The following is a 27,940-nucleotide window of genomic DNA, read 5'->3' on the forward strand; positions in this document are numbered from 1 at the left end:
TGAGTCGGGTGGGTCGGGTCGGCTTGAGCAACAGTACTATTAAAAATTGCTCAACCCGAACCCGACCTAACCCGAAAACTCTCAACCTGAATCTGAACCTGAACCCGAATCAACCCGATAAACTCGAATAACCTGATTTTGAATTTTTTTATAATTTTTTTTAAAGAAAATTAAATAAAATTTTAAAAAATAATACTAATATTTTAATTTAAACACATAATAATAAAATCTCTCTCATATTATGATTTAAATTTAAAAATCTAATCGTAGAAAAATAAAGTATATTTATTAAATCAAATAAACAATTATTTAAAAAATAAAAAATGTTTAAAATAAATAATAAATTATGAAAATTTATAATATAAATATACAATAAATATTTTTTCAGACATACAATATATAAAAATATAGGTAGTATTTATTAATTATAATTTGTTTAAAAAAATTTAAAATTTTCGGGTCAACCCGAAAACCCCAACCCCAACCCCAAACTCAAACCTGATTTTTTTCGAGTTGAATCATGTCGGGTTGATGGGTCGTTTCTGATTTTGACACCACTATTATTAAGTAGAGTAGGTCTCTTGTGAGACGGTCTCACGAATCTTTATCTGTGAGACGGGTCAACCCTATCAATATTCACAATAAAAAGTAATAATCTTAACATAAAAAATAATATTTTTTCATGGATGACTCAAATAAGATATCTGTCTCACAAAATACAACACATGAGACCGTCTCATAGAAGTTTTCGCAGCTTAAATATCGAAAAGAGTTGGGATTCTTTGTTTTTGTGCTAAGAATGTTCGAGTTTAATTATTTTGTTAGTGAACGTCGACGAAGGTGATCGACTGCGGTTGTTACTTGCCTGAGTAAGGCGTCGGAAGTCCCCCAAGGTTGGAGAAGAGGAATGATGCATGGGAGAGAATGATGGTGACCCCCTCTTTGTAAGATGCTACTTGGGTCCATGCAAAGCACCATTTTTTTTTTGGGCAACGAGGAAGGGGGGAATCTGTTTCTTGAAGCCAATTTTCCACTTCTTCACTGTCAAAAATGGACAGTGCCATTGTTCCCACCACCAACCTCAATACAATGATGCATTTATCTTGTGAAAAATTAGGTAAATGATATATATTTAACTTCACACCATCGACAAGTAAAAACCACATTGGCTCTAGGTACATATCCATTATTACACAGCAATTCAAGATCCAAGCAAAGCTCCGACAAGTACTATCCATATAAAGGTATGCGTTCCTCCATGTTGACAGGACAAAATTTGCAGGGTGCTCAGTGGAGATTGGAATGGCATCTCATGAAGTCAACAAATAAATAGTTGTTCGTCTGATTATGAACGAACATAGAGCGTCTCCTCTTCGGAGTTGTTTAAAGGTTTCGTGTTCTTTCGGTCTTATTTCCTACTTCTTTGGAGTTGTTTGAAGGTTTCGAGTTAGTTCAGTCGTATTCATCGGAGGAGGAATACGACTAGATATAAACTATGTGACGAGTGTGTGTTGATCTGATCCATAGTCCGACATGAAACAGCAAAGATTAAAACCAACACATTACACACCACATGGAAATCGATGGAATGCATCGATCACAGATTAATTGTACTAATGAAATTGGTACCAAGGTCCTAAGCAGCAAAAATAAATGGCATTAGTGCATTACAGTACTCTTTTTTTTCCCCAGGCCAACAGCATTAACCCCTCTAGTCCAGTGCCCCAATCAATCACCCTTTCTTACAGATACTCAAACCTCTAGATCCAGACAACAATTACGGTACATTAGAAAATAGTTGCTAAAAGTCAGAAAACAAAATTCAATGCATTTTCTGATCAGCTTCATCTTCTCCTTCAGATTTACTGCAATTTTCTTTAAAATCACCGTCTTCCAATGGGCTATCCAATGCGCTCTTCTCTTGCTCCTCTTCCTCAACCTCATCCCCGTTTTTCTTCTTCGATTTAACCCTTTTATTCTTCTCGGCTTTCGCCTTCAATGTCACCAACAACTCCTCCATCGCCCTACGCCTACTGCGCCGGTACTTGATCAACACTTCACTTATATCTGCAGGAGTCATCTCTGCCTCCTCGATCACACCTTCTAGTTCCTCCAGCATTTCTTTCTCCAGATCATTCTCCTCAGTTCCCAAATAGTTCTTCAGCAGAATCTTCAATGCAGGAGATAAACAATAGCTCATGTGTATATGCATGTCCATTCTCCCACTCCTCAGCAATGCCGGGTCGAGTTTATCGATATGGTTTGTCGTGAACACGAAAATCCTCTCACTCCCACAACAAGACCACAATCCATCGGTGAAATTCAACAACCCGGAAAGTGTTATCGTGTTTGCTCCGGCCTCCGCGACATTAGACCCCGGAGGGGGTGCAATGTCGAAGCTATTTTTTCTACAGCCTCCATCGGCATTATTTCTGTTAGCCAAGTTAATGGAACAATCAATGTCTTCGATAACAATAATGGACTTAGAAGTAGTTTTCATCAACAACTTCCTCAATTCAGAGTTGGTATTCACCTCAGTTAACTCAAGATCATAAATATCATACCCAAGAATATTAGCCATTGCCGCAATCATACTAGATTTACCAGTGCCCGGGGGACCATATAACAAATAACCTCTTTTCCACGCCCTCCCAGTTTTCTGATAAAAAGATTCCCCACTAGCGAATTCCAAAAGATCAGCCATAATCTCAGATTTCCTGACAGGATCCATGGCCAATGTATCAAAAGTACTGGGATGCTTAAACGGCACAGATTCCCAGGGATGACCCCTCGAATCCAAAGACCCGCCTCTCGAGTTCGTATAAAGCAACCTATCTTGATTCCTCCTTCGCAAATCATTCGCCTTTTCCATGACATAATCAAGATACGAACCGAGCACCATCTGTTTGCTCTTCTTCCTTACCCGGAGGGTAAACCCTCTTTTCTCCTCCGGCAATGGGCGCCACGAGAAGGTCTGAGATTGCCTCTGCGTGACGATATGCTCCCACTCCACAGTCACCCCTTTATAAGAATCGATCAAACGGTCGTTGTTCGACAGGCCATAGGTGATGGAGGTAGAGTTCAGACCACGGGTAAGACTGAGGCGGGTGCCCGATATGGAAGCGGATGAGCTCAGATACAACTGGACGGCGTTGTAAAGCTCGTTGGTGTTGACACCATCGATTTCGGTGATGTCGTAGTAGTAGCAGGACGAGAAGAAGCTGAAGAAATGGTGGAAGAGTTTGAAGGAAGCAAAGCGCAGTTCCGGGGGGAAAACTGTGTGAAGGAGGCTTTGGCAGAATGCCCAAACTCCCATTATCGAAGCCATTGTTGTCCAAATCTCCTTCATCCTCGCTTTTTTCCGGGATCGCCGATGTTTGCAGAGGATGAAGCACGGAGAACAGAGAATCTGTGTTAAAGAAGAAATGTAGAAGTACAAAAATGGAGGCTTCGAGGGAGATAGGAGGACAAGTTTGGGTGTGAATTGGAAACACAGTGAGCCAATTGGTGAGATTTATACAGAACGGGTGATGGTGATGGTGATGGTGATGGGGACAAAATTTTGTCGGAGAAATATTTTAATAATATAATAATACCTATATTATATAAATCATTACTTAAATAAAGATTCCATATTAATATTCAAATCTCTGACTCGATTTCCTTATTTTATAAATCTATATCATTTAAGAGTGTATTTAATAAATAAAAATCTACATGTATTTAATTAAAACTTTTATATATTTTACAGAAGTCTAGTGATATTTAAAATAAATTTTTATAGAGTTTTAAGACGTCAAGTGGTATTCAACATTAATTTTTAAAAACTATATAACAGTCTAGATGTATTCAAATTTTCAATAGAATTTTAATAACTTCATGAAATTCATTAACATACAAACATTATGCCAAAGGTACAACTATAAATTGTCAAAACTTGTATTTAATTAATGACTTATATAAATTAATGTAATATTCAATAATAATAGACAAAACTTCTGTGAGACGGTCTCAATGGTCGTATTTTGTGAGACATATCTCTTATTTGGGTCATCCATGAAAAAGTATTCTTTTTATGCTCAGAATATTATTTTTTATTGTGAATATCGGTAGGGTTGATTCGTATCACAGATAAAGATTCGTGAGACCGTCTCACAAGAAACCTACTCATAATAATAAAAGATGATCTAAAAAAATGTTGCTTAATTCTTAATAATTGAATAGGCTCGCAACAACCGTGATTTTTTAAATTCTTTTTAGCATTTTCAATTAATATGTAAACTATGATACTTTTATACAAAATTATATCCACACAATGCTAAATAATATTCTTTTCACTTGTATATTATCAATTCAAAAACAAAGTTACAGATTAAATAATTGATGTTTTTTAAAAATGTACAAACATGCATACAAACCCACATATATACACATGTAAGAATTAAATGATTTGAATTTTAAATAAGTAAATTTATTTATTAATATATATATTGAAAAACTATTTCAAATTGAATATGTTATGTATGTCAATTAATTACTGGTTCAAAGAAATTAATAAAAAATAATATGTTATAATTAAGTACAAAATGTATAAAATTTTATAAAAAAAATTTCGCAAAAGTCTATAAAAAAAAACTTGTAAAAAAGTCTACATGAATCTACATAAATATGTTTATAAATCCGTAAGATTCTGTAAAAGTCAATACAAATCAATCAAATACATCAAAGTCTATCATTTAAAAAAACCATCTAAACTCTGAATTAAATACATCCCACTTATTTAGTATGACATATATACAATATTTTAAGTAAGAGACGTTCATAAATTCAACAAAATTTTGTTTCAAAATTATTTCTTAATTTAAAAGGTTATTAATCATTACAAAAAATGTATATTTCCTTTTATTTTAATTTGTATGTTTTTTTATTTCAGTTCTTTTAAATCGAGAGTATTGAAGTAGTACTGAAACATGATATAATGATACCAAAAAATGACGATATGACGTCGAACATAGCTAATATATCCGATTTCATGTCAACACTCTAGCGAAAATGATTGAGATCATAAATTGACAGATTACAAGACAAAAATGAAAGTAAAAAAAATTACATGACCAAAAACATAAATTTTTCCGATTATAAAACAACAAAATAAAATATAAGATACAAAATAAATAAAATAATCTTTGAACACTTTATTTGAAAAATCAAACACCATCAAGTTAACCAAAAAAAAAAAAAAAAACCCACCTCTTACAAAATAAAAACACAAATAAATAAATAAAAAACCATAAAAACAAATAAAATAGAAAATATTAAAAGCTCTGTTTAAGAAAATATTTTAAAAATATTTTTAGTTTTTTTTATAAGTGGAAAATACTAAGTATGTATATAGAAAATATTTTTAAAAAAATTACTCTCCAATTATAGTTTTTAAAAATAATTTTGTGATATTTTTGTAAAATGTTTTGTGATTGAACTATACATGATAAATTTTGGTAATTATTTTTAATTATAAAATAATGTTTAAAAAATAGTTGTCTAAACATATTTTAAACTATAAATTTTTTTAATAGAGTCTTTGTTCAAACAGATATTTATTCTTAAAATAATTTCAATTTTTTTAAAAAAATTTTGCTAAAATTTTTTTTAAAAAAGTTTGTGTTAATATCATTTCAAATACAAAATTTCTTCTCAAATTTGAGATTTTAATATATCTGTGAAGACAAGTTATGATATATACAAAAAGATACGAAAAAGGCAAGTGGTAAGTGGTATTCATTTGGCATGTAAAAAATGTAATATTTTCTCATAATATAATATAAGGGAAAATTGCAATCTTGGAAAGAATATTTACGGTCATGGAGAAATTAATTAATTGACCATTTATGACATATCTTAATGAGGTATTTTGTTTTTTTAACGGAGATCAACCATTTAATTAAGAAAATGATATCTTCATGTGTATTTGAAACACATATGGGAAATCATTTTCTTAATTAAATAGTTGACCGATATTATTTTACAAATCATTTTGTTAATTAAATAGTTAATCGATGTTATTTTACAAATTTTTCCTATCTCAATAGAGGCTGAAGGGGGCTATTGAGTTGATATAAGAGTAGATCTCTTGTGAGATGGTCTCACGAATTTTTATCTGTGAGACTGGTCAATCTTGCCAATATTTACGATAAAAAGTAATATTCTTAGCATAAAAAGTAATAATTTTTCATGATGATCCAAAATAAGAGATCCGTCTCACAAAATACAACCCATTAGACCGTCTCACACAAGTTTTTGCCTTGACATAAACAGAGATAATATACATTTCAACTATTAAAAATAGAAACTTGATATTATGAATTAATTTATAATATGATATCAGTCATTCTGTTCATATTTAAAAGAAAAATTATATTTTTGACATAAAAAATAATATTTTTCATGACCCAAATAAAATATCAGTCTCACAAAATTGACTTGTGATACCGTTTCATGTGATAATTATTTTTTATATTTTAAAATGTTTACATATAAAATATTAAAGATTGTGGATGGATTGATTATGGGGCGAGATTTATTTCGCTGATGGATTTTGGGTTTTAAGTCATTACTTAATATACATTTTCAAAAATTGAAGTTATATCATGTACAACATTTTTTATTCCACGTATAATAATCAATCAATTTGTTAATGTGAAATACAAGTTATTGTGTAGTACGATGATTTTATCATATGCGTATCGAATAATAGCGACAGTAAGTTTTCACATCAAAAACAAAAAATTTCATAGTTTATAAGTTTTCTTTGTTTTACTTTAAATCAAATTTATTTTTGAATCATATTGATTTTATTGTGTTTCAACATGTATAACTATCATAATGAATAGTTGCCTCTTTACGTCAGAATGATTAAGATATGTTGATCGAGTTAATGTATAATTTAAAATATTAGAGTGAGTGTAATTACTACCCATATTGATTTCAAGCAGACAATATATTTGAAGTAGTTCTCTTGTGAGACGATCTTACGAATCTTTATATGTGAGACGAGTTAACTCTACCGATATTCACAATAAAAAATAATATTCTTAGCATAAAAAATAATATTTTTCATGGATGACCAAAATAAGAGATCGGTCTTACAAAATACGATCCGTGAGATCGTCTCACACAAGTTTTTGTCATATACATGTATTTAATTTTAATGAGATGTAATCATTACTTGGAGAAGGGTTATTCAGGAACAATAATTGACAATATCGCCAGAAGAATCCATACCTGATATTTGAGATGTTAATAGAATTTGAAAGATCTGCTTTGTTTCTGAAAAGTAAGTTTAGGCTGAAAATTATTATTTTTATTATAAAAAACATAAATATAAATATAATAATCGACATAAACACAAAAAATACATTATATTATTTGCACACAATAATTATTTAAACTTACATGGAGAATATTTAAATTTATTTTTGCAAAAAAATGATTTTGTGTGAGACGTGAAATCTGATAAATGAGTTGGTCTGTTCCATATTTACAAAGAAAAAAATAATATTTTTGACATACACGTAGGTTTCATGATTCATATATCCGTGAGACGGATCGATATAATTCATATTTGGAGTGCAAAATAATATTTTCGCATAAAAAATGTATTTTCATGAGATGTTTCATATAAGAGTTTCGTCTCACAAAGCCGACACGTGAAATGTTCTCATATAAGTTTTGTGTTGATCATAAAAAATGATAATTTTTTATGAATTGGGTCAAATTAGAGATTCGTCTCACAAAATTGAGCCGTGAGAATTTTGTGAGACGCTCTCATAAGAGTTTTCGTGTTATCGTAAAAAAAAAAAACTATGTAGAATAAAATACAAGTAACAATGATTTTCAATTTACTATTCTTGTAATAAACAAGTTTGAACGAACAAATTTGTCTGTTTTACTACTACGAAGTCACCCAAAAATCGCATCAATTAGCTTAAAATTTGCAGGAACCAACATATTGTATATTATATATACTAGCCCTAGTTTGTCCGTGTTGCATGTATTTCTAGTTTAATTTTTTTAATAGCTACTCTTGTTAAAAATTGAAGTTAAAATTGAAAAATTAAATTTTATGCTTCTTGATAAGTTTTTCAGAATTTTTTTTACATAGATTTAATTTTTCATACAAAAAAAAGGACCGAAAAAAAGAGAGAAGTACTTTGTGGATTTTACAAATTACACCAAAACACTGTTTTGTCTTTGTTATGGTTCAAATATTATATATAATGATGTATTTTGCCAGTTATAATTTTTTGTAAAATATCAAACTTTCGATTGAAAAAACGGGTTTATTTCATCCTACCCATGTGGGCATTGCCCCTATGATAGGAGATCTATGGCCAAAATTTGCCCATGCATATATAGGATCCACTTTTTTTTTTTAATTGTATGTGTGGCAAGATCTTACCCGTTGAAATGAAGTGAGGCCAGTGCTCACATAAGTAGGATCTCATAAACCGGAAAAATGTGTGGAGTTGTTCGTATTTGCTAGGGAAAAAAGTTGAAATTTATGCGAAATCTGAACCTTTCGATTGATTTTTCTTGGTGAATAAATGATACATGAATTTGAATGGAACAGTATGGATTATGCATTACAGGGAAGAGGCACGATGACAGCACCTGCCATTTGTGTTAGATTTCCTCTGCATATTTTCTTTTACACCCTTCAACTCATTGCAATAATAAAATATATTTTTAAAATTTTCTTGAATCAAAAATCACTTTTTAAAATAATAAATTATAATAATTTATTAATTAATATCTATCCGAGTTAATAATATATCACGGCCCCAACATAATTAATTTACACAAAAACTCTCGTGAGACGGTCTCACGGATCAATTTCGTAAGACGAATATCTTATTTGGATTATTCATGAAAAAATATTACTTTTTATGCTAAGAGTATTACTTTTTATTGTAAATATCATTAGGGTTGACCCGTCTCACAGATAAAGATCCGTGAGAGCGTCTCACAAGAGACCTACTCATTAATTTATAGAGGTTTTACCGTATTTCAATTGGAAGATGATTATTAAGACTAGGAAAATAATACATAAAATTAACACGACTAATTGATTAACATAAAAAACCTCAAAAAAATAATCTAATTTATATGTATATAAAATTATACATGATTTCTAATAATAATGCAACTAAATCAACTTATGTATTACAGAAGAACTACAATAGTAAGGAATAAATAAAATTTTATTTTTATTATATAGAAACAGAAAAACGATGTGAGAAAATTGTGAATGATTAAAAGGCAAAAATCATATCCGTGGTTATATGGGCTGTTGTCAAGCCCAAAAGAATTAATTGGGCCAGAGCATTACTCAAAATAAAGCCCATTACCAGCCCGCCATCAAACGATTCCACCCGCCACCTTCCATTTTTCCTCATCGGATAAGCCTGCAAATGCTACACACACTTCACTCACAGTGACGGTGGAACTTTGGGAAGACGAAGAAATGCTGGCAGCACGTCCCACTTCGACCTTCCACACCCCACCATTTCAGTCCAAAGTGTCAACTTCCAAGCAAGCAGGAATATTTTCTCAATATTCTAATGTGAATTGCTTTAATTCCTCGGTTAATCGTCATTTTGCTTCCATTATATTGCCGAATTTCGTATCTTGAAGTTCCAGAGCGAGAAAATTAAGAAATGGAGGCAGTAAGTGGATGAGTACGTTGTTTGATCGATTTAGGATCGAAGCTTCTTTGACGGCGGAAGATAATGCTCGCATTGAGGAAGCTCCGTCACCGCTGCAACCCTCCGCTCCTTATTCCATTAAAGTCCCAGTCGGCGATCGTCATGTTAGGCTTTTGAATTCGTAGCTTTTTTTTTCCGTTATTTTTATGTGTTACGTTTCATAGTGCTAGTTTGCTGCTAGTGGGGTCGGGGACAACTATGCTAAAGAACAATAGTTAACAATGGTTAAAGATTGTTTCTTGAATATGATTTGTTGATAGGATGCTGGGTTTGGGACATTTTTGTCTGGTGATTATGCTTTGCTTCAAATATTTTCCTTATTATGATTTCAGGCAGAATAAATTTGGTTTTTTTAGGCATGATGGATCACAAATTTTTTAGTTGAATTTTTACCTCAAGCTGTTCTGCATTTTCTGCAGATATTTGTTGAGACAGGTCACATAGGGAGACAAGCTAGTGGTGCTGTTACTGTTACAGATGGAGAAACCGTATGTTTTGAACTTAATACGTGTGTATCCCAATTAAGATCTACCGGATTATTTCTTGGAATTTCCCTAGACCAGAAAAGTGATATATGCTGTTGGTTAATCTTAAAGAAGGTCCATTCAGATGCAGATGCATGTGCTTCTCAGTTTGGTCGGTTTGATCCAAGTAAAAGAAGAACTTTAGTGTGAAGTTCAAGCTGAAGTGCCAAACCTATCGTTGATAGATGTATAAATGTGTTAGCAGCATGTTGTTTAAAACAAATTTTTTTGATAGTTTTTGTAGATCATCCACACAACTGTTTGTATGGCTGAGGATCCTAGCGAGCCTTCTGATTTTTTTCCTCTTTCGGTAGATTATCAAGAAAGATTTTCGGCAGCTGGTCGAACCAGGTAAATATGCACAAATTTTCTTCCTTCTAATCTTTGAAATCCATGGATGTTCTGTGATGGAGGATTAAGTTTTTGTTAACCTGCCTCTGTGCAGTGGAGGATTTTTTAAACGAGAGGGAAAGACCAAGGATCATGAGGTATTTCCACTTTTGTAACCTGCTAAGGAATTTTACTGTTGGGATACCATGGGCTATTTCATGGTTAAATGAGCGCCATTTAATTTTTACATGCTTGCATGACATTCTAATTTATTTTGTCTGGGTAAAACTAATGCATTTGATGCTGATGATCTCAGTATCCAGAGGGAGGATTTTTTTGCTGATACCAGTGACTGTGTTTGCTGTCTCTGATAACATATATTTTGAATTATAGAATGGTACTCTATATCTCCTCTCATCACAATTCATTAATTTACATTTATAGTAAATAGTATTATTTGGTGGAAGAACCTTTCTATCAAATCACTCATCACAAATATTGTCGAATTCAAGTATAAAGTTGTTTTGCAAGGACCGCACAATTATGAAGTTAAAATATAGGGCACATAGTTGAATAATAAGAGATTGATGGTAGTGACCGATAAAATTATTAAATGAGAAAAAACAATTCGACGTACAAATGTCTACACTCTGGATTCATATGCACATGAGATATTCACAAAAGAATAGTGAAGAAATGATCTAACAATTCAACATACTAATGTCTGTAAGCAAAGCAAGAGAGCATTCATTCGTAGAAAGCTTATACAAAAATACAAAACTTGAAATTGAGGAAACATATTTTTACGAGTGACTGAGAAATAGACAGGAGTTTAGAGTAATCAATAGAAACTCGTATCATTGTACAAGATTCTGTCAGCTCAGTCAAATCAACGTTATCACGAAATATGATAACCTGTTCTAGAAGAATGAGAACATAGACCAAGAATTAAACATAAAGGCGTAAAAATTCAAGAAAGCACAAAAAATGCGAAAAAACCCTGAAAACATAGGAAATTAAAGAACCATTGGCCTTTTTGTATTATTACATTACATTTGAGTAATGTTCTACGCCTTTACAAGCTTTATCTTTTCGCTTCTTCCTAATTGCCTGCCTATTTTGAAACCTATTATGATGACTTGATGACTTAATACTATGCGTAGGATCTCAAATGTTATTAGGAAAAAAACATAAAACTAATAGCCGAATTTTTTCCTTTTTGTTTTTTTATCAAAAAAAATTAACCTAGTTCGAGAAAGACTCTGGATCCATCACCACTTTGGTCCTCGTTAGTCTTTTATACTCGGGCTACTTCTTATGACTTTGCACCTTGGTCTTCCTTCTTTATTCAGGAAGGTCTTTCAGCTTCAAACGACCTTCACGTTCGGATTGTCTGTCCCTCTTAGACAGCCTTCCTACTTGAGGCTGTCTTAGACTACAAGCTGTGAGCAGTTCATTTTCGATTGCCGACTTTTGTCTGTTACACATGTTAAGTTGGTCATCGAATTTAGTTTGAGCTTCCAATTGGTTACTTACCGACTGCTACACCATTAATTGGGCTCCTGATCGTCCTAGATTGTCAAATTGAGCTTTCTAATGCTCTTCCTGATTTGCTCAATCGGACGAGCATCCAACTTCCCAACTTCTCAACATTTGCATTTTTGGACTTTTCTCAACTGGTAATATCGTCAGTCATTAATTTCTTTTGGTTGACCATTGTCTTCCAATTGACTTGCTGTTGTCCATTGACTTTGTTCTACTTCCGATTGTGTTTCTTGCATAAATAGTTCAGTCCCTTTGCACCATAACTTTCCAAAATAATGGGAAGTGATTGTGTAACTGCTTTCTTTGTCTATGATAAAGTAAATTAATGTATCGGGAAGAAAGTTGCTCAACTTTTTACACCACTAGAATAAACAAATACCAAAACAATTGATATATAATCGGCATCACTCTTGTATTTTTTTTAATTGGGCTCGGGGTCGATTATGTGATACTTTTACATTTGTGGATTTTACCAGTAAATATGTTACTGTATTTATTTACATTTGGAGGTATGCCTCACCCCCTCTATCAAATTGTCTATATGTAGCTGACATTTGAATTAAGTAGTTTCTTCTTGCAGGTTCTCATCTGCCGACTCATAGATAGACCTCTTCGCCCAACGATGCTCAAGGGATTTTATCACGAAACACAGATATTATCTTGGGTACTTATTTTTCTTGTGATCTAATGTTAGGTTATAAACTTCAGAGGTGTACCATCCCAAAAGAGTTGTTTATTGAGTGTCATTACCTTCCTGGGTTTATAAGTTACTACTTATTAGTTTTAATGTTCGATGTAGGACATTTGTAGCATTGCCGAGCTCTTGAGAAGCCGAAATTCGTGGAAGCCAACTCTAGACGGCTTTCACACATCTTTCAGTATTCAGTGCATGCATCATGAACCTTAATCTAGCCTATAATATGCATTTTTTTACAATTATCAACACTTATCCGATGATGGCCCTTTACTAGGTCACCCCTTCCGTTATGCCAACTTTCAATGAGAGCACTGATGTTATGTTATAAATCCAAGAGGTGTACCATCCGAAAAAGCTTGTCTATTAGGTGGTATAACTTTCTTGGGTTTATAAGCTACTCTTTATTAATTTTAATGTTTGATGTGAAACATTTGTAACATTTAACAAGTGAATTAGTGAAAATAGCCCTCTGTATTGTTTTTGCCATACATTTCTTTATAATGTCACTTCTCTCAAATACTTGTTCTCATGGAATAAATATTGTGGAAATCCGAAAGTCAGTTGTCTTTTAAAGATTTTTAAAGATGGAAATCACTGTGATTTAGATGTATATTAGCAAATATCTGAAATATTATGAGATGACTAGCAAATCTTGAAAATTGAATTTTTTGTTTAGACTGAGTTGCAGATGTCAGCTATAGATATCTTCAGATAATAATTAGAAAAACTATGCTCACCGGGTTTGAGCCAACTGAAACGAGTTGATTTTTTAGCTTAAATACGAGTGATATGAGTCAGCCACGTCACATGATTTTGAAGTGAGGTCTTTTTGTCAGTTTTAGTTGGATTAACTACTCATGCCTAGCCAGCTCATGATTGTGCAACACCGACAGTATTATTTCATGCCTTCTGAATTTCATTATCCCCTGGGACAGGTTCTAAGTTACGATGGTTTACATCCCCCAGATTCTTTGGCAGTAACAGCAGCTGGAATTGCCGTGTATGCCCATTTCTTTTTCTTTCTTTTTACTGGATGACTATATCGGGTTAATCAGTTTGATCTAATTTATGAAATTTAATTTTTTTATGTGAAAAATCTTATACAACAGAGCTCTTTCAGAAGTGCCAAATTCTAAAGCTATTGCTGGGGTACGAGTTGGTGTTATTGGCGACAAGTTTGTCGTGAATCCAACTACCAAGGAGATAGAAAACTCTAAGCTGGACTTGTTGCTAGCAGGGACAGATAGTGCAATATTGATGATAGAGGTTATTTTTTTAAAATTTTGAGATCTGTGCTTTTAATTATATCTAGAATCCAGGAATTGACTGGTAAAGCAGAGTTTGACGGTTCTATGGAAAAATCCAAAACATTATGAACAAAAAGTTTGATTAATCTGGTGCTTGCTTGTAAAATTTGGTTAGCCTTTTGGGCGGTTGAAATATATATGTCGTAGATTTGAAATCATATTACGCTGTCTATACTATTCCCTTACCTGAGACCTATGGAACAGTAACTGATGCACCTGAACTTCATAAATTGGGTTGCCCGAGGTCTCATGTCTTAAATATAGCATTAAAAGGTTGATTTACAAAATAATGATCCAAAAATACTCTCTATTTAGTAGAAATTTTCATAAATCAGATTGTCATCATTTATAGATGTTATTCACATAGATTATTGGTTATTTACTAAAAACTACCAGCATCAAAGTTTAGTAGTTGGTACATATTCATTGCATCCTGTTGCCAAACACTGGCTTACTGATCTTAAATTCCTCCATACGTTGGTTAAAGATGTTTCTCACTGCATAAATGATTCATATATATTTTGTATAATAAAGATTATTTTGAAGTACTGCATTCCTGAGATTTTATGTTCTAACCTCTTTTGTGTTCAATTAATGGATCATCATAGGGTTATTGCGACTTCCTTCCTGAAGAGAAGTTATTGCAAGCTGTAGAAGTTGGACAGGTTCCTTGCTTCTGTGCTTCTTATCTTGATATGCCATGTATTGATTTGTTGTGGTTCAATTGCGGAATAGCAGTATGTCTGTGTGAAGGAATATTTTTTGTGTTTCTCAAAATACATTTGCAATTTCCTTGCTTCTGTGCTTCTTATCTTGATATGCCATGTATTTGATCCACTTCAATTTTTTAGAATAATCATAAAATTCGTTAAGCTTTGTGTGAGTGACTAGAAGTTTTTACTTCCTGCAATGTCAGAACGCAGTGCGGGCTATTTGCAAAGAGGTGGAAATCTTGGTGAAGATGTGTGGGAAACCAAAAATGCTTGACGCAATCAAACTGCCTCCTCCTGAGCTGTATAAGCATGTTGAAGTATGCTTAATCTTCTCTTATGACATTATTTCCCATAATATTTTTTCATGTCATAAATTCTAACTTCATGATCTTAAAAATAAATCCTAGCCAAATTTTATTAGTATCACATCTTCATTAGTCCCAGTGTATTGTTTTTATCTTGTACTCTTAGTATCCTTTTAACCGCAATGTGTGGGAATTGGGATAAACTCATGACATGGAAATTATCAAGTCATTTTGTCTTTTGTGTGGTTGTAACCTTTTACTCACCATATAATGTATTAATATTGGTACTTTTTTAGTTTTTCAATTCCTTTTGATTTGGGATGTCTGTGCACATCCAAAACATCGACATATAGGTACAGATCTACTGATGATCTTAAATTTTATTGCAGTAATTTTTTTGTCTATACTATCAAGAATTTTCTCATCTTTCTTGTATAAATGCTGGTGAGACTTTCCTCCGTATATCTAAATGCAAGTAGTACTTATGCCGCAATGAAAAATCAGTGAGTTGTGAGAACACTCAAGGAACAGTGCAGATCAACTAAGACATTGATTGTTGCTACACATTTTGGTTTCTTTGTTTGAGAGGTAAGTGAGGGAATCCAGTATTTGTTGAGTGGAAGAGCAGAGCTTATTATTTGAGTGAGTGAGGCATTACTTGTTTTGATATGTCTTAAGTAGGTAAGCATGTTTCAAACTATATTTTTAACTTTTATGAGTTCATGTCTCTTGGATGTTTGTTTGGTAGATAAACAGTGTGTAGGATTGAATATTATTGGCTTTCTAAACATGCTGTTTCCTTTGTAGCGCCAATTTGTGAAACATCGTATAAAACTATTTCGAACCTCTGGATGTTAAATCTTGTTATGATTGTAAGTATAGTGGATGTTAAATCTTGTTATGATTGTAAGTATAGTATCAGCTTATGTCATGACAGTGATTTTTGATAATATTCAGGAAATTGCAGGTGATGAGTTAGTTCAAGCTCTTCAAATTAAGAACAAAATCCCTAGAAAGAAGGCGTTGTCATCTTTGGAAGCAAAGGTGTTGAGCATATTTACTGAAAAAGGATTTGTTAGTAAAACAGAAGCTATTGTTACCAGTGAAGTGGTCCAGGACTTGCTTGATGATGAAGAAGAGCATGAGGAGTTTGTAGTGGATGGTGAAGTTGATGAAGGTGATGTTCATATCAAGCCAGTCTCAAAAAAACCCACCCCCTTGGTAATTGTTTGCCATGGAGGCAACCTTCATACTTTTCTTTTTACGGATGATTGCTCATTTGCATCTATGGATGATAAGGCAAAAAAATTGTTTTAATTCCATATTTCTTCCTGAAAATTTAAGTGTTACAGGTGTTATTAGAATTAACATAGTTTGCGTCAATTCTTTTCTTCTAGTTTTACTCTGAAGTAGATGTGAAGCTTGTTTTCAAAGAAGTTTCATCCAAGTTTTTGAGGAGGCGTATTGTGGAGGTAAGATTTCCTATTAAGCATATGTTATCTTAATCTATATGCTTTTATGTTTGAAATCGAACTTATTTTAAAATCAAATTTAATATTATTACATCACGATGTATCTATGATATGATTTGATTGTGGTTTATCTAAGGGAAAATTCCTATCATATCTATATCTCAATTTATTTTACTTATATAGAGAGATATTAATTGTATCATAGTAAAAAGATGGTTTCATGCAAGATTTTTGGCAAGACATTATTGCCTTTTAAGTTCAACGCTTCAATTATGATATCCATGTTTGGCTTCTGTGGGAAAGTTAAAAATAAAAATATATATATATTGGAACAAGATCTCACATATTAAGTTTTGATATATATTTGAACGATATATTTGTAATCTAGTTATGCGGAAAATTTAATACCATATTTACCTCAATATACTTTCTTTTGCCTAAGGATGTGACAGTTGTATCCTAACATAATAGACACTGTTGTGGGATGTGTCCTTTATGTTTGAATTATGTACATCTTTTGCCTGTTACCTCTCAGATAAATGACGAGTCTATAAAATTCAAGGTTTCAATTGTAACTTGTAGTTTACTTCAATGGATCCTCACTCTTATCCAAATATATCATCTTGTTTTTAATTGTTGTCCGCCGCCTAAGTCTTGTAGTTTTGTTTATATTTCACATTGATGTTAGCATCATATTGTGACATGGTTATTTATTAGCATTCAGTGTCATATGGTAGGATTTGATTTTGCATGGAAAAAGCGAAGTTGTTCACTTACAGTGTGTTTGGTTCCATGGATTTCATGGAATTTGGTAGGATTTGGAACTAAAAATTCTATTTTGAGTGTTTGGTATAATGATATTTTAAAATGGGATTTTTATTTATTGGAATTTGATGGGATTTGATAGGGTTTGATAACTTAATGAAATCACAGCAAAAATGAAAGAACTACGTGAGATTTGGGTTATATGGACAAAATATTTTTTTTGTGCTTTTCAGAACTTTTAAAATATCATTTTCACAAAAATCACTACATTTATTTCACACACACTTTATATACATTTGAAAAACTATTTTGAAATCAATTAAAATATTTATGTATTTTAAAAATTATGTAAATTTTTTCTTTTGGACCTGGATTATTTTTAATACTAAAAACCTGATTAATCATAATCCGGTGGCTTTATCTCAATTTTCTTTTGATGACTTTTTTCATTGCTAAAAATAAATTTTTTCTTATATTTTTATTTATAATATTTAAACAATACATGGTTTCAAATGTTACTAATTAAGAATGGATTCAAAAAAAATGTAAAACAAAATTTTTAAATATTAAATAATATTAATTTTAACTATCAAATTGAATTCTTAAATAACATTTGTCAAACACCAAAATGGAATTCGAAATCCATAGATTTAGAATCCAAATCCGAATCCAATTCCCAATTTTAGTTTTTCCAAACATGGTGTCAGTGTTCAAATTCTTATATAATTTTTTTTGCTGCCATAATAAATTATAGCAGCCTTTTTCCTGATGAATAAATTGTTTTTCTGGTTCCATGATTTTCACTCTGGTATCTTTTCTCTCTCATTTATGTAGGGAGGAAAAAGAAGTGATGGCAGAAAACCGGAGGATTTACGGCTGATTACTTCACGTTGCGGATTTCTTCCTAGAGCTCATGGTAGTGCTCTTTTCACTCGTGGTGAAACACAGGTTTGGTGATATTAGTTTGTTGCTCTTTTACATTCTTCTCATTTTCTTTTCATCAACCTTTTATTGCATATTAGACTGTAGGCTATTTTAGTTTTTGGAGATTGAAAAGTTTTCATCGTGGAAAAAATAGTTAATTTTTTAATTTCTTTTAAAATAGTAAATAGCTGCATTCTAATAAAAACGATTATGATGAGTAAAACATTTTAGATCACAGGAAATGTTAATCACTGAGTTCAAAATTCTCTACAAGCAATTTTATTTATTTCACATAAAATTACAATTGATAAAAAAGATATGCCAAGTAAAATCATTATAGATAACGGGAAATGTTAAAATTATTTCTCATATGGGATTCCACTTGGTTCTTGTATAACTAATATAGATGTATGGAATAGTTTTCCAGCCTATCAATAAATTGTAACATCCTTTCATTTTGAAAACTTAGAATGTGTTCTCATTCTTGTTTTGTAGTCATTAGCTGTGGTTACACTTGGTGATAAACAAATGGCACAGAGACTAGACAACCTTATAGATGAAGACGAGTTCAAGAGATTCTATCTTCAGGTAAAACTTTGTAAAATTTTTGTGTCTCTCTAGTTGAAGCAGTTATATTAGCTGCTGGTAGAAATCCATGTTAGTTGCAGATTTGACCTTGATTTCGACAAGTTAACAACCTGAACTTCTGGTGATGTGCTCTTTCCTCTTGCAACATTTTTTATATTGAATACTGCTTCCGCCGTAGCTAAACAGTTTGGTGGAACCTTTCCAATACACTAACCATATGTATTTTCTCAATTCTAAAGGTTTGCGGTTTCCTGATTATGTTTGTTAATTTTCTATTTATTGACCATATTACTCTAATTCTCATATCTGAAGATCACATGAAATATACTAGAAGAAGATGAATTGATTGATGATGCAAACCTATGTTAAGGGTCTAAGCAACTCCTTTATAATTGTGCACTGAATTACAGCTGCACAAACAGTTTTAATGTGGGGTTTTTTTTCCGCTCCTAAATGAATATTCATTCACAAGCACTGTTATTTCTAGATTCACTGGCGTTGACTCATCTATTTGGCCCGTTGGGCTGTATGCTGTCTGTATGTCATTCTCAATTGAAAATCCAAGGCTTTAGTTAATAAAATCAAGAAAAATTATGTATCTGTGTTGGTTTCACATGTAGTACTCTTTTCCTCCCTCGTGTGTTGGAGAAGTTGGCCGTCAAGGAGCACCATCTAGAAGAGAGATTGGCCATGGAATGCTTGCTGAGAGAGCTCTGGAGCCTATATTGCCTTCAGAAGATCACTTCCCTTACACTATTCGTGTTGAGAGTACCATAACGGAAAGCAATGGCTCTTCAAGGTAGTGCATCGTGTTGGTTGGTTCGGTGACCAAGTATTTTCTCCTCATGTTCTTCATGCCTCAATTTTTTTCTCATAACCCTGACGCTGCTTGCAATTCAGAAATGAGGTTGGAAGACTAAATGTTCTCGAGTCATTCCATGCTTTATTGATATTTGATAGTATGTGTGTATCCACAAAAACTACTTCCAAGGCAATACTAATTCCAAAAAATGTGGAATCTCCTGTTGTTTACCTCTTTCCCATGCGTTTGGCCTTTCCTAATGATTCTGGGAATGAATTCGTCAAATAAATTAAGAACATGACGAGGCATATCCTTTTTTTAATCCTGTTTCCCATCTCCTAAATACCTCCCTTACCACCACTCTCTGCTGTCCCTGCACCTATCACCTATCAGTAATCCTTGCCCTCTGTCCAGCTTTACTTGTCAAATCATGTGGTAACCCCACTAAATCTCTGTTTACATACCATTTTGAAACCATACTAGCCATTTGGTACTCTTTTGCTCAGCCACCATCTCTTTTCATGATTCGTCCCTGGATGCGACAACCACCCAACACTACCACAAATACTCTAACCCCATCCCTGTTCGTTACTGCCAATCTATACACTTGACCCTGTTTCAGTCCGTGTGACTCTGCTCTTCAGACCTAGAACCATCCACCACCTACCACTCTTTACTTGAACCAATTAACACCAAGTTTCAACCCCACCCCTTTTCTCAATAAAAAGTCATTAGGTTTTGCTAGTGATTAGTTATTGATTTTTTTATAGATTTAGTATTTGTGTGTGGCAGTATGGCTTCCGTGTGTGGGGGTTGCTTAGCTTTAAAAGATGCTGGCGTTCCAGTGAAGAGTTCAATTTCCGGAATAGCAATGGGTATGGTCTTGAACACTGAAGAGTTTGGAGGAGATGGCACTCCACTTATCCTATCTGACATAACAGGTGGTGAAGATGCTTCAGGAGATATGGATTTCAAGGTCGTGGCTACTTTAATTTCCTATTTTAATTTGTTTTCTCGACTTCTCTCTTGGTTTGTTTAGAAAAATATGCGCTGTTTTCCTTTGCTTCTTTGGTTTAGAGGAATTCCATGATGTGTGTTGTCACTCATGCATTGATGAAGTTGCTAGACTCGTGTTGAGTAAATTATAATTTGGCGCTTCAGGTTGCTGGAAATGAGGATGGGTTAACTGCATTCCAGATGGACATAAAGGTCAAATCAGTTTTCCATTGTGAAATTTATTTCTCTAATTTGTCCATGTGTATAATTGAGTTAGCTAATCATTTACTCTGGATCTATCTTGTCCTACTATCGATACTGTATCTGTTTGTTCATTATTAAATAGCCTGGGTTCGTTATAAATATTTAACTGGCAGGTGGGAGGAATTACTATACCAGTCATGAAAGAAGCTCTCCTGCAAGCAAGAGAGGGTCGAAAGCAAATTCTTGGTATATTATTGAATCATGCTGTCAACTGCCGTGATACAAGATCTGACCTGTACGTGCCTGAAAATCTTGGAGAACCAAATTGGAATTCACAGTGGCCTCTAGCACTTTAGATAAGCAAGCAGATGAACAGAACTAGGATAATAAAGTCGATTTTGGATATCTTTTAAGGAACCAATATATGCACCAAGAATGAAATGTACTGTTATAGGTGGTACCTTCTATCTTCAATCTCTGACGCTCATTTTCCTTTCTGTTTCTTCTTTAGCCGAGATGTCAAAATGCTTTCCTCCTCCTTCGAAGAAACTCTCCAAATATGCTCCTATAATTCATCTTATGAAGGTTTGTCAATCTGGATGTCCATCTTATTTGATTTTATCAGAACTGAGATGTGGATTTATTATAACGTTTATGCTAAAGCAGGTGAAACCAGAGAGGGTTAACCTTATCATTGGTTCAGGCGGGAAAAAAGTGAAAAGCATAATTGAGGAGACTGGAGTCGATTCTATAGAGGCTCAAGATAATGGAATTGTTAGTCAGAAGATAACTTATCCTCTCATTGTTGATTGTTAATCTTATTTTCTTTTCAAGAATGAAGCATAACATGTGGATGTCACACTGACAGGTTAAAATAACATCTAAAGATTTGTCAAGTTTGGAGAAGGCTATAGCCATCATTAGCAACCTCACTATGGTTCCAAGTGTTGGTGACATTTACAGGTCTCCATTCTATTTTATCCGTTCTTATTCTGCCTTGGACATTGTTCATTTTTTGAGGAATTCCTGGCTATAAGGGTACGTTGACTGACTTTGAGAGGACTATAAACCGAGACTATGGATTTTGGAGACGTTCCGAGTTCCTGAATAGTGTTACGTAAACTGAATTTCAGTATTAATTATGTGAGGATTTTGTAGTTATCGAGCATAATAATTTACCTGTTGGAGGTGGCTGCTGAGTCTATATTAAGAGTTTCGTATCACTGTAGTAACTGAATTTGTCTCTGAAAATGTTCTTTGTTTGGAAAGTATATAATAAATGATCTAAACCTCTGTCTCCCAATTGTTACCAGAGTATCTGATTGTGATTTTGTATTTAGGAATTGCGAGGTCAAATCTATTGCTCCATATGGAGTTTTTGTGGAGATTTCACCTGGCCGAGAGGTAGTCCAAATTTGAAAAAGCATTTGTGCTGCGTGCATTAGAGCATCATTTAATAATCTATTTTTATAGCACTTTATGGATTCTTGTCATTCCGCTGGCCTACCATGGTGTAGTTGTTTATGTTTATGCTTCAGGGACTGTGTCATATTAGTGAATTGAGCTCAAGTTGGTTGGCAAAGGCAGAAGATGTAAGTATTCTGCACTGAAGTTCTTTAATGAATTCTTAAGGATTGTGATGCTAACATATTCAAGTGCAAATCACAGGCTGTCAAAGTTGGAGATACTATTGATGTAAAGCTCATTGAGGTTGATTTTTCTGCTACGGTTTTTATGTTGCTATTGACTCTACTAGTGTAACTAAATCATTTTTGTTAGTATTGTACTACCCCGAATTACGATGGTTATGTTTTATAGATCAATGGAAAAGGACAACTTCGGTTGAGCTGGCGAGCCTTACTTGCAGATTCCATCACCGAGAATTCGGGCAAAAAGCAACTTACTGTGGACCTCAGTGAAGAAAATATCGAGAAGAGTAAACGAAAGAGAGTCACGAAGGCTGTAGAAGTTGAAAATGCTGAACTATCCGATGAAATAAGTGTTGATATTAAAGTCACGACGTCCTCCAAAAGCAAGCCTGTAGAGGCCAATACCCTCATGGAGGATAAATTTGTCAAGAAATTGGTAAGTTCGGCAAAAGATGCACTTGAATCTGAAAGAAGTAGGCCAAAGAAAAGTAGTAACAAACCTGTCATCAGTGTTTCCAGCAAGAATGAAACCGCAGTAGTAAATGGAGAAGCTAAAAGTGGATAGATATGATAACAGAAGGATTTTTGCTATACAACACTGATGGATCGAATTCCCTCCGATGGAGAACAAAGGTGTGAAGCAGCATCTCCATATCCTGTAAACTTTATTTATTGGCTATTACACATCCATAGTTTGTTATCTTTCAATGTTTGAAAATACAAATTAACACATTGATTTTTAATCACTTGGGCTTTGGCTGTGCCTAAGAGTTGTCTGAAACTTTTGCCGTTATTTCTGATAGGAAATTTACTCCCATGAAGTTGACCAGCTTGCCTATATCCATACGTGATACACTTTCTAAAACCAATGAAGGGTGCAATGTCTTTTACGCATGACAAACAAGAGTTCCAAGTGTCCTGTAAGCTGGATAAACTTCCTTCTCGTTTTCATTCTACTAGCGGTACTACCATGATGAAGATCTGCACGCTGCTCCAGACCTGTTTTCTTGGCTGCAGCTCGCTCACAACATCTGCATTTTCCATGTGTTACGGTTGTTTTTCTGTGGTTCCCTATTAAAGCAGTTGAGTGTTGGCAGCAACTATAGCACATTTTTTACACCTCAGAATTTAATGCACGAGCAGCAGACGAGAGTGTATAAAATTGATGTCACCCTCGTAGCATGTTTTAGTTCTAAGGTAAGTTAGGTGCATGTACCTCCCTCGTCTTCGTTTTAATTGGATTTTGTTAGATATTAATGTATCAATGTCATTCAAATTACAAAATTCATTCTTTTCCCACACACATCTCCATGACAACCTTCTTCTTATTATTTACTTCATTCTTTAACTCAAATTACTTAAATTCATTCTTTATCCACAAGCTCCATGTTCCCTCGCACACTCTCTCGTACCATCTCTGTTTTAAAAATCGCCAACTTTGATTTGAAAATTAACACAAAAAAAATACTTTCTTCTACACTGAGAACCACACGATACGACCCGCAATGTTTCTGTAATAGAGACATTAAAATTTGGTGTGCATATGGTATATCCTAATGTGTGCCACCACAAATCTTGTGCCTTCCCAAGAGACAGCCATATTCTACCCCAAACCTCCAACAAACAACGTTTCAGTTGTATTTTATGATACTAATCGAAGATTGTCACTCAATTATAATAATCATATGCTCTAAAATTTATTAAGAAATTATATTTTATATTGTGAAATATTTTGACAATATAAATTCATTGCTGTTATATGCAGCGACGGATCCAGTAATTAAAGTTGTGGTGGGCTTGAACTTAATATAATAAGTTAATTTATATGAGATATTAATATGAAAATAGTTAGCAAAATGACCTTGGTATTTTTTTTAAAAAAAACCATACTGTTCTCACCGTATTCGAAATAAGAGAGTTAATTTTCAAAAGAAAAGTTTAATCAATATCATTTTTCAAACTTTATATATTATTTAAATTAATATGTAACCCAGTGTAATATAAGACAAGTTTCACTTAGATTCAAAATTTATATTTTAAAACTATTTTTAATATATTTTAAATGTACTTTCAAAATTAAATTATATTAAATAAAAGAATTGATAAAATAAATTTATCACTTTTATGAGTTATTTGCACCAAGTCCCTTTTGAAATATCGAAAATCTACATTTACTCACTGTGAAATTTAAATAAGTATTCTAGATATTAACTTTTATGAGTTATTTGAACCGTGATATCTTTTTAAAAAATTAGATTGTACTTAAATCTCTATATATATTTATCAAAAAACAAATTAGAATTTGCTCGAATCTTTATAACTCCTTGTTAAAAAAATTGGGCTGGGCTACAACCTAGGACGGGCCAAGCATAGGTCCGTCCCTGGTTATGTGTGTGTGTATTATGTATGTATAATATAAGCAACAAATTTTATACTCTCTCTTTTGCACATGCATGCAGCGAACTCCACACCAAAGTAACCTTTTTCGTCTCTCTTTCTATCTCTAAAAGCTTCACTAATCTTGCCACCCCTTTCACGAGAGTTACGTGCATTTCTTCGTGTTTTAAGCCCCTATATATAAAACCACACAAACCAACGAATTTCCTTAGCTTTTGGTAAACTACCCTTCCTGCATGGATCACGAACCACAGAGCGACTGCACCCTGGAGAGGCGTCGCCGCGGCGCCTCAAGCCAGGTTGTGGTCACAGCAGCAAATTCTTGAGGAGGAAGTGCGTTAGTGGTTGTGTTTTTGCTCCTCATTTCTGGTCGGACCAGGGTGCGGCTCGGTTTTGCGGCCGTGCACAAGGTATCTGGGGCTAGCAATGTGTCGAAGCTTTGGTTGCATATTCCGGCTAACGGGCGACACGATGAGGTGGTTACGATAACCTATGAGGCTCAACTCAAGACAGCCTCTCGGACCCCGTTTACGGTTGTGTGTCGACTATTATTGCTCTGCTGCAACAGGTCTGAACAAATATTTGATCATCTTTTGGAACTCTATATCTGCAAAACCTATACAGAATATGTAAGATGAGCTAAACACCAACTATTTTGTATTTCCGATTGTGGTTAATCCAAAATTCCAAATGATTCAAAATTTTCAAATACAACCCTTAGCAATACTGATCATTAGGACTAATTTCTTACTCCAAATACAAATGAATATAGAATCAAGCGTGTGTGTGAGAGAGAGTTTACCGAGACAGAATGAAGAAGATATGCAAAACACATATCCAACATATATTTGAACTTTCTCTACCATTTCTTGTCTTCAAAAAAACTAAGAGGGTTTGTTTCGAATAAATTAAATTGTTGTTATAACTTATGTGTCGAATTATGCACGAAAAATTTGGATAAAGTTATTCTAAATTATTAAAGTAGTATATTCTCGAGTAAAAATATAATGTACATTATGTACTAATGAATTTCATATCTTCTGTGACTGTAACATATAATTATATGAATTACTATAGCATGAGATTTTTTTTGTGCCACAGTGACAATTATCAACATATGCAGGTATCATCTCTTCAAGGAGAGATGTCAATGGTGAAGACTAAGTTGATTAACACCAAGCTCGATTCGTCGAATGCGTTCCAGAATTCTGCAGCACCGCAGCAGCACCACCCCCCGCGCCATGCTGCAGCAGCCAGCTTATTCCAACACCTCTTCAGCTTAGAACAATCTCATTAACTTCGGCAACACTTTCGTCGGCCCCAACTTCGGCGAGACAACTGCCACCTCCACCTGTTTCGAACCCGGTATTCATCATCTGTATAATCGTGATAACCATGGACGAGTGGACGATGATGAAGAAACTCGTGATCAAGTTTCTTTTACCAACCATATTTTTCAGTGAGACATGAAATACTATGAATAATAATATAATTTTGCTAGAGAATATTGGTGAAGCGATCCTGGCGAAATGGATGAGCAGGGTCGGGTGCTCCACCGGATCGAATCAATAATGTTGTTCAGGAAAATGAGCAAGGTAGATGGATCTATGAGCTATTGCTTCCACTGTGACCTGCAGACAGGGAGATGAACTCGTGAATGGGCGCCGGAGGGGTGTCCGGCGTGGCCACTCCGATGCTTAAGTCAGTAGGGTACTTAAGCAAGAAAACCAATGTAACCAAGTGATGGTTGTGATATTGGTGTAAATGAATGAATTCATGAATGTCCGAATGTAAAGTGAGAACCTGGTATTTATAGTAAGAGAAATAATGACGACCTCATTCTCCGTGCTACCTACTAATTATAGTAGGACGGCTGAGCACACCCTATATTCTGAGATGTCAAATCTTGCACTAGTCACGTCCAGCCCACTTGATTTATTGACCACTTGCATTAGTGTCAGAGATATGTCGGCTATATACACTGTTTATCGGCGGCATTAAATACTTCACTCATATCGAGGTGGACCGAGTAGAATGCCTCCCGGAGGCTTACATGAGAGCCCGGGCGTCTGATTGCCCGGGGAGTAGAGCCCAAGCTTGCACCTGCCCGGCTTCAGAAGAATCCATCCAGCAGATTGACCCTGATTTGGGAATCCATTTAATATCCCGGGTCCTTACAAGGGTATCATCACACATCCCCTAAATAGTCGGGCTAGAGTCATACTCGCTGTCCCGATCAGTCATGCATGGATTCCCAAAGAGAGATAATCAATATTGTTTTATAAAAGCATCGGGGGCTTCAAATATCCCAGTGATGAGATGAGGTGCCGGGCGCTTCAGTATCCCGGGCTTTAAATATATGGTGCCGGGGCCTTATGTCTCCCGGACTTGAGATAATACGCCAGAAACTTTCAATAAGTAGTCGGGATGTCGAGCTCTGAGCCGTGTAAAAATCCATGTACTTAATAGATGACCGGGGTACAGGTCCTCAGACCAGGGCACGGGTCCCTAGGCTTAATAGATGACCGGGGTACGAGTCCCCGGACCAGTGTACGGATCCCTGGGCTTAATAGATAACCAGGGTGCGGAGCCCTGACCTTCATGAATGGTCGAGGTACGGAGCCCCGAGCCAGGGTACGGATCCCTGGACTTAATAGATAACCAGGGTGCGGAGCCCTGGCCTTCATGAATGGTCGAGGTACGGAGCCCCGAGCCAGGGTACGGATCCCTGGACTTAATAGATAACCAGGGTGCGGAGCCCTGGCCTTCATGAATGGTCGAGGTACGGAGCCCCGAGCCAGGGTACAGATCCCTGGACTTAGATAATGTGCCGGGGCCTCATACCTCCCGGACTTAGATAATATGCCGGGGCCTCGTATCTCCCGGACTTAGATAATGTGGCGGGGCCTCATACCTCCCGGACTTAGATAATATGCCGGGGCCTCGTATCTCCCGGAC

At 34.4% G+C, this 27,940-nt stretch overlaps 2 protein-coding genes and 1 pseudogene across 4 annotated transcripts; 2 read left to right on the forward strand and 1 right to left on the reverse strand.

The window, feature by feature from the left end:
- Window positions 1–1,523: 1,523 nt before the first annotated feature.
- LOC142505944 (AAA-ATPase At4g25835-like) lies at window positions 1,524–3,488 on the reverse strand. The gene has a single exon (XM_075619087.1). It carries the CDS (start codon window positions 3,347–3,349, stop codon window positions 1,823–1,825), a length of 1,527 nt encoding a protein of 508 aa, XP_075475202.1. The 5' UTR covers window positions 3,350–3,488; the 3' UTR covers window positions 1,524–1,822.
- A 5,953-nt stretch (window positions 3,489–9,441) lies between these two features.
- LOC142504742 (putative polyribonucleotide nucleotidyltransferase 1, chloroplastic) lies at window positions 9,442–23,868 on the forward strand. Of its 3 annotated transcripts, XM_075617525.1 has the most exons (25): window positions 9,442–9,868; window positions 10,184–10,252; window positions 10,533–10,639; window positions 10,734–10,776; window positions 12,744–12,827; window positions 13,796–13,860; window positions 13,970–14,126; window positions 14,776–14,832; window positions 15,084–15,197; window positions 16,143–16,406; window positions 16,583–16,657; window positions 18,257–18,370; window positions 18,842–18,934; window positions 19,555–19,733; window positions 20,529–20,712; window positions 20,898–20,945; window positions 21,110–21,182; window positions 21,448–21,521; window positions 21,603–21,710; window positions 21,805–21,899; window positions 22,277–22,340; window positions 22,475–22,528; window positions 22,605–22,646; window positions 22,755–23,218; window positions 23,389–23,868. In XM_075617525.1, the coding sequence occupies exons 1-24, from the start codon at window positions 9,734–9,736 to the stop codon at window positions 23,148–23,150; spliced, it is 2,694 nt and encodes an 897-aa protein (XP_075473640.1). In that variant the 5' UTR covers window positions 9,442–9,733; the 3' UTR covers window positions 23,151–23,218; window positions 23,389–23,868. The 3 variants fall into 3 exon arrangements, with proteins under 3 accessions (XP_075473640.1, XP_075473642.1, XP_075473641.1); XM_075617527.1 differs by lacking the exons at window positions 9,442–9,868; window positions 10,184–10,252; window positions 10,533–10,639 and adding an exon at window positions 10,935–11,015 and having other exon boundaries at window positions 10,742–10,776; window positions 23,389–23,867; XM_075617526.1 differs by lacking the exons at window positions 9,442–9,868; window positions 10,184–10,252; window positions 10,533–10,639 and having other exon boundaries at window positions 10,757–10,776; window positions 12,731–12,827; window positions 23,389–23,867.
- On the forward strand, window positions 23,454–26,480 carry LOC142504864 (LOB domain-containing protein 20-like; annotated as a pseudogene).
- The last annotated feature ends 1,460 nt before the right edge of the window (window positions 26,481–27,940 follow it).

Source organism: Primulina tabacum, chromosome 10 (genome assembly GCF_025594145.1).
Source record: "Primulina tabacum isolate GXHZ01 chromosome 10, ASM2559414v2, whole genome shotgun sequence".
Taxonomy (NCBI): Eukaryota; Viridiplantae; Streptophyta; class Magnoliopsida; order Lamiales; family Gesneriaceae; genus Primulina; species Primulina tabacum.

What these genes read in the sequence shown, in the direction of transcription:
- LOC142505944 (XM_075619087.1), bottom strand. Translation starts at nt 3,349, where the DNA reads ATGAAGGAGATTTGGACAACAATGGCTTCGATAATGGGAGTTTGGGCA.
- LOC142504742 (XM_075617525.1), top strand. Translation starts at nt 9,734, where the DNA reads ATGAGTACGTTGTTTGATCGATTTAGGATCGAAGCTTCTTTGACGGCG. An exon ending in TCAAGAGATTCTATCTTCAG is followed by an intron (nt 18,935 to 19,554) that starts GTAAAACTTTGT and finishes TTTCACATGTAG; the next exon opens with TACTCTTTTCCTCCCTCGTG. An exon ending in CTATAATTCATCTTATGAAG is followed by an intron (nt 21,522 to 21,602) that starts GTTTGTCAATCT and finishes ATGCTAAAGCAG; the next exon opens with GTGAAACCAGAGAGGGTTAA.